This window comes from Pristis pectinata, chromosome 10 (genome assembly GCF_009764475.1).
Source record: "Pristis pectinata isolate sPriPec2 chromosome 10, sPriPec2.1.pri, whole genome shotgun sequence".
Lineage (NCBI taxonomy): Eukaryota > Metazoa > Chordata > Chondrichthyes > Rhinopristiformes > Pristidae > Pristis > Pristis pectinata.
In genome coordinates, this window is record NC_067414.1 from 40,577,348 (window position 1) to 40,587,237 (window position 9,890).

At 36.4% G+C, this 9,890-nt stretch overlaps 1 protein-coding gene across 2 annotated transcripts in view; it reads left to right on the forward strand.

Moving 5' to 3' along the window:
* The window catches only part of LOC127575427 (potassium channel subfamily K member 3-like), a 65,210-nt gene extending 57,270 nt beyond the window's left edge, over positions 1 to 7,940 (forward strand). The window contains exons 2-3 of one of the 2 annotated variants that reach the window (XM_052025293.1): positions 234 to 1,115; positions 2,949 to 7,940. In XM_052025293.1, the coding sequence (XP_051881253.1) occupies positions 234 to 1,078 (845 nt within the window). In that variant the 3' untranslated portion in view covers positions 1,079 to 1,115; positions 2,949 to 7,940. Of the gene's footprint in view, positions 1 to 233 lie in introns of both variants that reach the window. The other variant, XM_052025292.1, reaches the window with a different exon arrangement.
* The last annotated feature ends 1,950 nt before the right edge of the window (positions 7,941 to 9,890 follow it).

Sequence of the window (9,890 nt, forward strand, 5' to 3'; positions counted from 1 at the left end):
TTTATATGCGCAAAAGCCGATGTTCCTTGTTTTGTGCTCCAAATAGATTTTTCAACAAAATTGTAAAAAAATATTGTATTTAGTTTTCTTGAGAAAACTACTATGTGACAAAAATATAATTGGGCACCTCAGTGCTAAGATTCCTGGCTAATGTAGTAGAAGTATTTACTATTGATATTGAATCCAAAAAGATAACAACTGGAAGTTGATGATATACATTTTCTCTTTGGCAGGATATGGCCACGCTGCTCCGAGCACAGATGGAGGGAAGATTTTCTGTATGTTTTATGCCTTGCTTGGGATTCCACTCACACTGGTCATGTTTCAGAGCATGGGAGAGAGAATCAATACATTTGTCAAGTATCTCCTACACAGAATCAAGAAGTGCCTTAGAATGAAACGAACAGAAGTCTCCATGGCAAACATGGTCATCATTGGCTTTTTCTCCTGCATTAGCACCCTATGCATTGGGGCTGCTGCATTCTCGTATTATGAGGATTGGACTTTTTTCCATGCATATTACTATTGCTTCATCACACTCACCACCATTGGTTTTGGGGACTATGTGGCTCTGCAGAAACATGATGCTCTTCAAAAGAACCCCCACTATGTGGCATTTAGCTTTGTCTACATTTTGACAGGCCTGACAGTTATTGGAGCTTTCCTCAACCTAGTGGTTCTGAGGTTCATGACAATGAATGCAGAAGACGAGAAACGGGATGCAGAGCAGAAAGCCTTGCTTATTAGAAATGGACAATCTACCATCCGCACAACAGAAACCTCTGGTAACTTCCGGAACATGTACGCAGAAGTTCTTCATTTTCACTCCATGTGCTCATGTCTCTGGTATAAGAGTCGGGAAAAATTGCATTATTCAATACCAATGATCATCCCCAGAGACATATCGACATCTGACACTTGCATCGAACAGAGCGATGCATCTCCAAATAGGCTTCCAGAGACCTTTACTAATGGATGTGTGTGTAATCTCCACAGGTCGACCATTAGCTCTGTGTCTACAGGACTTCATAGTTTGTCTGCCCTCAAAGGATTAACAAAAAGAAGAAGTTCTGTGTAATAAGGATACAGTAAATTAATTTTAAAGTTAATTAATGGTATGTACACAATTAGCAGTATTTAGGAGTTGATAAGTCTATTGGACTGTACTAATATATTGAAAATCAAAAACAGCAGATGTTGGACATCTCAGATAAAACCAAAATTTACTGGTAACACACAGCAGGTCTGGTAGCATCTGTGGAAAGAGAAACAAAAGTTATTGTTTCAGGTCAAAGACCCATGTGCTGATGAAGGGTCTTCCCTCTGTTACTTTTTCCACAAATGCTACTTGACCTGTTGAGTGTTCCTGGAATTTTCTGGTTTAATATATCATCAGGCAAAAATAGCAGTACTTAGTCAAAAAAGTGTGACAAGAAAACACATCATTTATGGGAAAGAAACAAACCAGCCAACACACTTCTAAAAACAGGCAGAACCAGGTTTTAAACAATGCACCTGTTCATGGAAGTGATGCGAGAATTAAATATCACTTAGAATAAACATGAGACACACAGTCACATATACTTAATGAATATCCTGATTGGATGAATCACTACCTATAGTGCACTGATGTAATGGCCTTTCATTGCTTGCAGTGTTACTTAATAATGAGGAATGCCTTCATGTAGTTCAGGATATGCAAAAATGTCAGAATCTGAAGTGGGTGTCACAATCGTTGCTCTTCACACCAGAGAGTGGGGGCTTGGAGTGAAATTGACAGTCAAGAAAAAAGGAGTGGATGGAGCTGGAACTGAAAGTAGGAGTCAAGAGTGTGAAGGCAACAGTTCAATGCAGAGTTTACTCCTAATGGCTCTGATATAATGAGCTACAAATTCTGACATGGAGCAGTATATTTTGCTAGGTGGTTCACCAAGCTTCCAAAACACTGCAGTACCCAGTGCAATGGATAAGATAGGTGTGCTAGAGATAGGGGCAGGTTGAAAAGTTAGAATAATATGTTCAAATTAGAATTCTGCACCTCTTATAGGATCTGTTCATGTGTTTTGAATGCCTCACTACTTCACCCACCATATGCTGAAGTCATGTGATGAACAAAGCAGTAGCCCTCAGAGAGGGCACCATAATTACCTGAGGTAAACCGCAAGCACGGCAGCAACCTAATTTTCAATTACAATTCAGTGGCAGCTCTGAATAGGTCACCTGCTCTGTGAAATGAGAGCTGAAGCCCAACTTTGCAGACACCAGAAATTCACAACACAGAATGAGGGATTCTGCTTATTGGTTCAGTGGTTGTCAGAAAAGAGCCACCCAGTTTAATCCCAACTTCGAGCAATAGGTCCACAGCCCTGCGGGTCACAGCTCTTCAAGTACATGTCCATGTACTTTTAACTTGTGGATTTATGCTTCTGTGCCCCTTCCAGGCACTGAGTCCCAGATACCAACCCATCTGGAGGAAATAATTTAAAAATGATCTACCTTTTAATCTTTCTATCAACTAATTCTATTTCACCTCTTTTTGATCATTAATAGCTCCTACCTATTTACTCCAGCAAGACCCCTCCTAATTTAATAGATGTCAACTAATTCTCCTCTCAATCACCTCTTTTCCATAGAAAATAACCCCATTGTATCCAGTCTTTCTTCATTGTTTTAATTTTCCAGTCCTGACAGTGTCCTTGTAAATCTCCTCAGCATTCTGTCCAGTGCAATCAAATCCTTCTTGTAGCATGACAACCAGCACTGTATGCAATACTCAAGTTGTGGTCTAACACTATTATGTATGGTTGCAATATAAACTCCCTGCTCTTACATTCTGTGCCTAAGGTAATAAAGCAAAGAGTCCTGAATGCCTTTTTAACTACCCAATTAACCTGTTCTGCTGCCTTTAAGGATCTGTGGATATCTAAGATTCCTCTGTTCTTCCACAGATATAATGATTTTGTCCTTCTCATTGCCAACACTCAAACAAGGAGGAGACACTGATATCTGTACATCTAGGAGCCAGCATCCTGAGGACAAGAGTAGGGCCAAACTTTTTCAAGAAAAATATTGAAACTGAGGGACTACCGGAATACCTCTTGGGAATATTAACTCATTTAATAATGATAATTTTGCCATTTTATTATGTACGCTGCATTGTATGCAACTGGGGACCAGTTGAAATCAAGGTGCAAGATTATACAGTCTACCATATACTGTATATAATAAATATTTAGCTTGACAAATTGTGGTTACCCTCACAAATAATCACTCAAAATGAAAATATTGCTGACACCTTGGTTTAGCCCGATTCAAATCAAAATGAATTACTTTTACTTTTGTACATGACTGAATACTCCAGGTGTAATATTCCACCTGCTGAATACTCTACCAGACTTTTTTTAAAAAAGTTAGAATCTTTTCCACCTATGGTGCTCATTTCTTAACCATTTGTTGCCAACAGGATTTGTAAATAAAGGATGAGATCCATTGTATCAAATAAAATTGCAGTTTACACAAGTATGTATGTCTCCTGACTGCATTGTTAGGTTGAAAGGAATAAAACAGGACTTCAAAAACTAAGACCCAAAAATTCTGGGAATACCCAACACCTGAAAAGAGAAAAGACTAGTTACTGTTATTTGATGAAACCTTGTAGACTTGCTGAGCATTGCCAATTTATTTTTAATTTTACTTCAGATTTCAGATTATCTTTTTACAGGAAGTTTAAAGTGGTTGATTTAAAGCTATTTACCATATTGTGCCATACTATGTCGGGTCATTGACAGTCAAGTGTACACCATAAATGCCCATACACTACTAGATATCCTAAAGGTTGTACATTTGGTCTCATTTTTTAACCTCATCAGAAACTGACAAGCCAAAAGGCTCCCCATCACAGTACAAGGGCAAAACACTAATTTAACTATTTTCAGTCACCTAAACATGAATAGACTGGCAACTGATATACTATTTCGTTAATGTAGATGCAATTACTGTAAAAAATATACAACATTGGTCAGAAATTAAATTTATGGATGCAAAATACAGAGCAATGCTGATCATATTAGCTGATTTTTTTTAAAAATGGAAATACTACTTTTATCAAAATATGCTTTCTTGTCAGTGTAATTACAATTTATCTCAGAAAGGGCCACAGTGTCGAAGGACAATATACTTAGAGGATTGTCTTTATGGTTCAAATTTGAATTATGAAATTCTCCATTATACTTTGATTTATTGTGCAGTAGATCAAGCTACAGAAACTAAATCTCCTGAAATGTCCGCCAAAGTCTCTTGGTCTGCATCTGTTAGCTTTAAAGAGTTCTGGAATCAATGGGTAAATTTTGGCCTTGTATGACCATGTAATACGTGTTATTATGAGTCAGCACACTAATGAAAAAATACCCTTCCCACCACAAATCTGTGGATTAAACACTGATGGGGCACGTGCCGACCAATGCCCTGAAATACATCCCCTGCACAATCATTTTCTATTACTTCAGATTTGTTGACTCTTCCATCTCCTTACCACAGTATCTCATAATTGCAGCTCTGCAAGTTCTACATTCAAACAGCACAATATCCTTTCTCAACAACATCAATCAGTAAGAATTGCACAAAATGTAGAAGTATAAATATCCTTCAATGGTGTAAGGCTTTTATATGAATGATTAGTGATTGACCTAAAACTAATTCAGGATCACATATGTGTATGTTCTTCATCTCATACCAGGCCTTAGATTTAATCTCTGACCTTAAATCTCTAAATTAATTTTTTCTCCCCCCAAGAGAATGCTGCCTGCACTGAATTGCAATTGTTGTTGCATGATTTATTGTGAAATATTAAAATATAGGTACATATTCTATAGGGAGTGATGATTCCCAAAAATATTTTATTATTTCAGTTTTAATATTTGTTTATTTTTATCCCTCAGCAAATTAAGATGGCTATGGATATCTGCATTGTAAGTTTTCTGATGCATTTTGTTTTACTACACCTTGTCTCTTTTGATTCCAACTGTTCAAAGTACTTAGTAAAACTGTGGATTACATTTCTTTTTTATATTCAAGCTGTTTGTAGTCCTGGGCATTTTGATACAGTGTGCTATCAAGAGTCAATTAACTACCATAACCAAAGAGCAGATAGTTTGCTAAATTACTATAAAGCATGACTGCTACTTTACTGTTTAATGCCAATGAGTAGTTTGAATTTATTAACCACAAAATATAGATAGCACACTCCTGCTCTCTAAGGCCATCGTATGTGACATAATATTTTCACATGTTAGATTTCATAAGATCTTCATAAAAGCATGACCTTCTTTACTCCAAAACTGCTTGGCTTCCAGGGTACAGGCTATAATCAGATCAGTGCATTCTTTCAATTACATTGGCTCACAATGCAATTTATTTAAAAAAACTTTACAATCCTAAAATTACATATAGGAGTTTCTTTACCACAAATCAATGCAAAATTAAGAAATAAAACGTTCTTGTAGCTGCCTGGAAACAACACTTTCAATCCAAAGGAATAAAACTGGACTGATAGACTTTGCATGGAGGCATGTATGAAGTGAAATGAAAGCATCATTTTCACTTTTCTTTTACTGCTTAAACCATAAAACATATGTTACGGAAAAATGCATATCTTATAAATTTGATATAGTTTTCAAAATTTGCATGATGATGAACCAATCATATTGTGCAATTATAGAGACCAGACTGATAATTGACCTGTTTTGTAGCTGGTGTAACTCAGTCAATGAAGGCTTTAAAATCTGTTGACTAAGACAATTGAATAGAAATGCATACAATCCATTTCAAGCTACTTGCTGGACACCTGCTGTAAATCTCAGATGTAGATATAATATAAAAAATAAAGTATTGTGAATAACTTTATAGTTTAATAATCTGCACTCAGAATATATTGATTTTTAAATATGGTTACATGTCAATTGTCATGTCTTTTGTGTCTAACTGTTTCTTTTATATATGTATGTGTTATGTAAATGATCTTTTTATTCACCTGTTTATTTATATCAACATTAAATAATGAACTAGTCATGAATTTGGTATTTTAAGCTTTTGGTTATGCCAAGCTAAGCAAATTATAAATTTGCTTAAAATGTCAGAAAATGTAAGAAGGAACAATATCAAGATATAAAGAAATAAATTCAATTAATTTGAGTTGAGTTGCAGGGATCATGTATTTTTGAAAAAAAAAGGAAAAATAAATCTAGGATTCAAAGTATATAATCAGGATGGCAAACAATTGTTTTGCTGGAGTTTTATTCATTTTAATATACTAGATGATTATCAGATGAATGAAAAATAGTTTATTTGGAATCAATTGCATCCAGCTTCTTTTCCAACTGCCCTTCCTCCAAGGCATACAGTAAATGGATACTTTTGTCCAGCTGCATATGTTCAGAAAATCAAAGCCTCAGAGTATTTTTTTATTTAATCAAGGACACCAGTGAAAGGGAAGACAAGATAAACCAATCAGTAGTAATTAGGTTGAGTTTTAAGACCGGAACATTGAAGTAGGAAGAAAAGACTGAATAAGAGGGGTAAGACAATCTCAGAGAACAGAAGTATGATGAAGTATAATGTAAGTTACAAGTATTTGCTCAACATGTATCAAAAAAAAACGTAACTGTTCATCACCTTTCTGAGCTTGTGTAAGTAACAGATGCCTCTGCTGGGATAATTTTTGAATGTAGCCTGTGGCTAACATGTATTTTCAGGGAGTATCTTCTGTGTTGCCAATGGAGCGTTCCAGTTCCTGAAAGGATAATTCTGGCTGCACACCAGACTTAATGTTAATATTTCAAAAATCATGAATATTGAATACTGAATGTTACACTGTGGATCGGAGAAAGCTGCACATGAATTGATAAAAGAACCCCCCCCCCCCCCTTAAAGCAAATGCCTAAACTGCACTTGTGGTCTGAAAACTTGGGACAACTGATATCCCATGACCGTGAGAGGAATCTCACTTTCTCCACATCCCCACTGTCAAACATTGGCTTACTTCTAATTAACTTAAACATGCCTCACAAATATTAAAGGAGAATGCTGATTGACAGCATGTCATTATTTTAATGGGTGTTCAAACTTAGTCACGTGACATCATCTTCCATTATAGAATTCATCACTGAATGGTTGAATATAACTACTGAAACTCACACGTGCCAAATGAACGGTGAGTTCCAGCTTAATATTTAAAGCATCGATTCATGCCAAAGGAACTAAGGTGGATGAACAGATTGCATGAATTTTGCATGAGAGTTGTTATAAATCTGCATATGGTCTTTGAAAATGCCCTAGAGCATGACTGATTGAAAATATGTGCAATGATGCACAGTAACCACAACATATTGTAAATATACATTGTATGTTTCCTTATAACTGGGTGTGGGTTCATCCAAGATATAATAATGATGAAGAGCAAATGGTACAGACATTGATATAAATGTCAACAATACTTGAAATACAGTAAGATACAAGGCATTGGTATCAGAATGGAACAGTGAGATTAGTTTTAGGGTGCTTAAGCAGGGAGCATGGACCTATGAGCTGAATGGTTATCTTCTGCACTGTAAACTCTTTATAGCTCAAAGGATGTTCAACAATTAATATACAATGCTCATGTTTGTTGTTGATTATTGAGCTTCTGCATTTCAGTGCACATGTCTTATGAAACAACCTTATAAAATGGTAATATGTTTTACTATAGTATTTGTTATTATGGAGCATATTTCCACAATGTAATGAGATAATTTAGCAGACTTGGTATTGTCTCACTTTGTTGTACATAATGTAGTGCATAATGCTAGAGTACCTTGTGTTGCTGTTTAATTGACTAAACCCAAGATGTTTTGTGCTATACTTTGTTGTAAATAAAATTATTGATTTAATAAAATGATTTGCTGAAATATTTCCAAATGACTTTTGATTAAGAGATGTTCTATAGTTACAACCCCTTAATCACAGATTTTTGGAGACAGTGTCACTAAAAAAAAATCAACAATCCTTGATAATTGGGAATGTCTACTGAACAAATCTGACTTCTTTGTTTCAGGAGGCTTCAGCTTCAATCATGCAACTGGTGTAATAATACATGTTGATATTATTTATGTCATCATAGCCTTTGTAAACAAATAATAAAAGGCTTTCCAATCATATCTTTAGGATGATTTTTTAATGTAGGGGTTTTCCAGTGTTTGCAATACACAAAAACAAGATAATACCTGTAAGCTTCAATCATTCTTGTAATACATTGAGTTTCCATTCGGCACAATGTTTATTATGGGGTGATATTGATATCATTATCTGGGTATTTGAGTTAGTATCTCATTAACACAAAAGGGACAAAGATGAATAGACCAGCCAACTTGCCACAGTGCTCTGTGGCAAACTGCATTCTTCTGCTTGGAGATAAATGATTGGAAAAGAAGGGCTTAACAGATTCTGAAGGACTTCACATGCAATGATAAGGAAAGGGGAAAGTGCAACCAAGCAGTCTTAAAGACAACATCAAGTGAATAAAGAGTCTTGAGGACACTGTTGGCCTTGTGAAAATCCTGAATCTGAAAGTCAGTCCAGACACTGATGTCGATCAGTTGACTCCTCATCTTCACCCAGGAATTCTGATTTAAGACTGACATGAAAATGGCACTACTGAGATCTTCCACTCCAGCACCTACATGTTGAGTTATTTCTGCCTGTTCTGCATAGTAAGCTGCATGGTTATGTCTCTGGGTGTTAAAGTAGAGTTAGATTCCCTGTGTGCCTTATCATTTCATTGTAGGCTTTCAGGCTGTTCCTTATCTGAGCTCTCTAGAATATAAAGGGAGTTCAACCTAGCCCTTTGGGAAACTGGCACACTTTACTCTTGACTTTTTTATGACTTATCATGTGTGGATCATGATTTTAAACCACCTACTGATATCTGTGGAGTGGTGGTATCTAGCCTGCTAACTGTTGTTCTCCTTGGTAACTTAACCGCCTGTGGGTTACTTTTGTACCAAAAGAAAAAATCACAAGGCTGTGCTTATGGTGAGGGAAGGGAGAAAATAAGAGGAGCATAAAAATAAAAAAAACAAAAACTGCAAATGCTGGAAATATTAAATAAAATCTGAAAATGCTGGAAACACACAGCAAGTAAGGAAAGAGAAAAAGAGTTAGTGCTTCAGGTCTGACACCCTTTGTCAGAGCTGGGTAGAGAAAACAAAAATTAGTTTAGAATTGAAGATAAAGTGAGGGAGAGATGGAAAGGACAAAGTGAATATCTGTCATAGGGTGAAACCAAATGAGTTAATGTGGCAATTAAAGGCAGATTATACATCTCTGTCGGTATTGTGTGTTGCTAATAGCAGGGCTGTGGGATATGCCCAGCAGGCCAGGCTGTACTGAGAGAGAAATACTGAGCCAAAATCACAGATGATTGACGTAAAGAATGAGAGAGGCATGTTTAAATCATCTGCATCATGTGTGCCAGAAGGGACTGGGAAACGAGGGAAAAAGATGAGAGAAGCAGATCAAATAAGAGCATTTTCCATGATCAGTGCTGCATCACTGGCTGAACCCATAATCACCAGCATGTTTTTCTCAGTGCACTTTATCTCCAGGGCCATAGGGACCTGAATCAGTTTGCTACTGCAGTCACAGTTTCCTTGCCACCTCCTCTTAAAGGAGAGAGAGAGAGGGAGAGGCTGAGAAAGAAGAGAGTGTTAATGAGAGTGTTGCAGTATGTCTCTGAATTGCACTTAGTATGGTTGAATTGCTTATAACATGTGTAAACTGTGAGATGCAAGTGTTGGGGTGGTTTTATTAGTATGAGTGTGTGGTGGAACATATGTCAGGTAAGATTGTTAATTGATAGA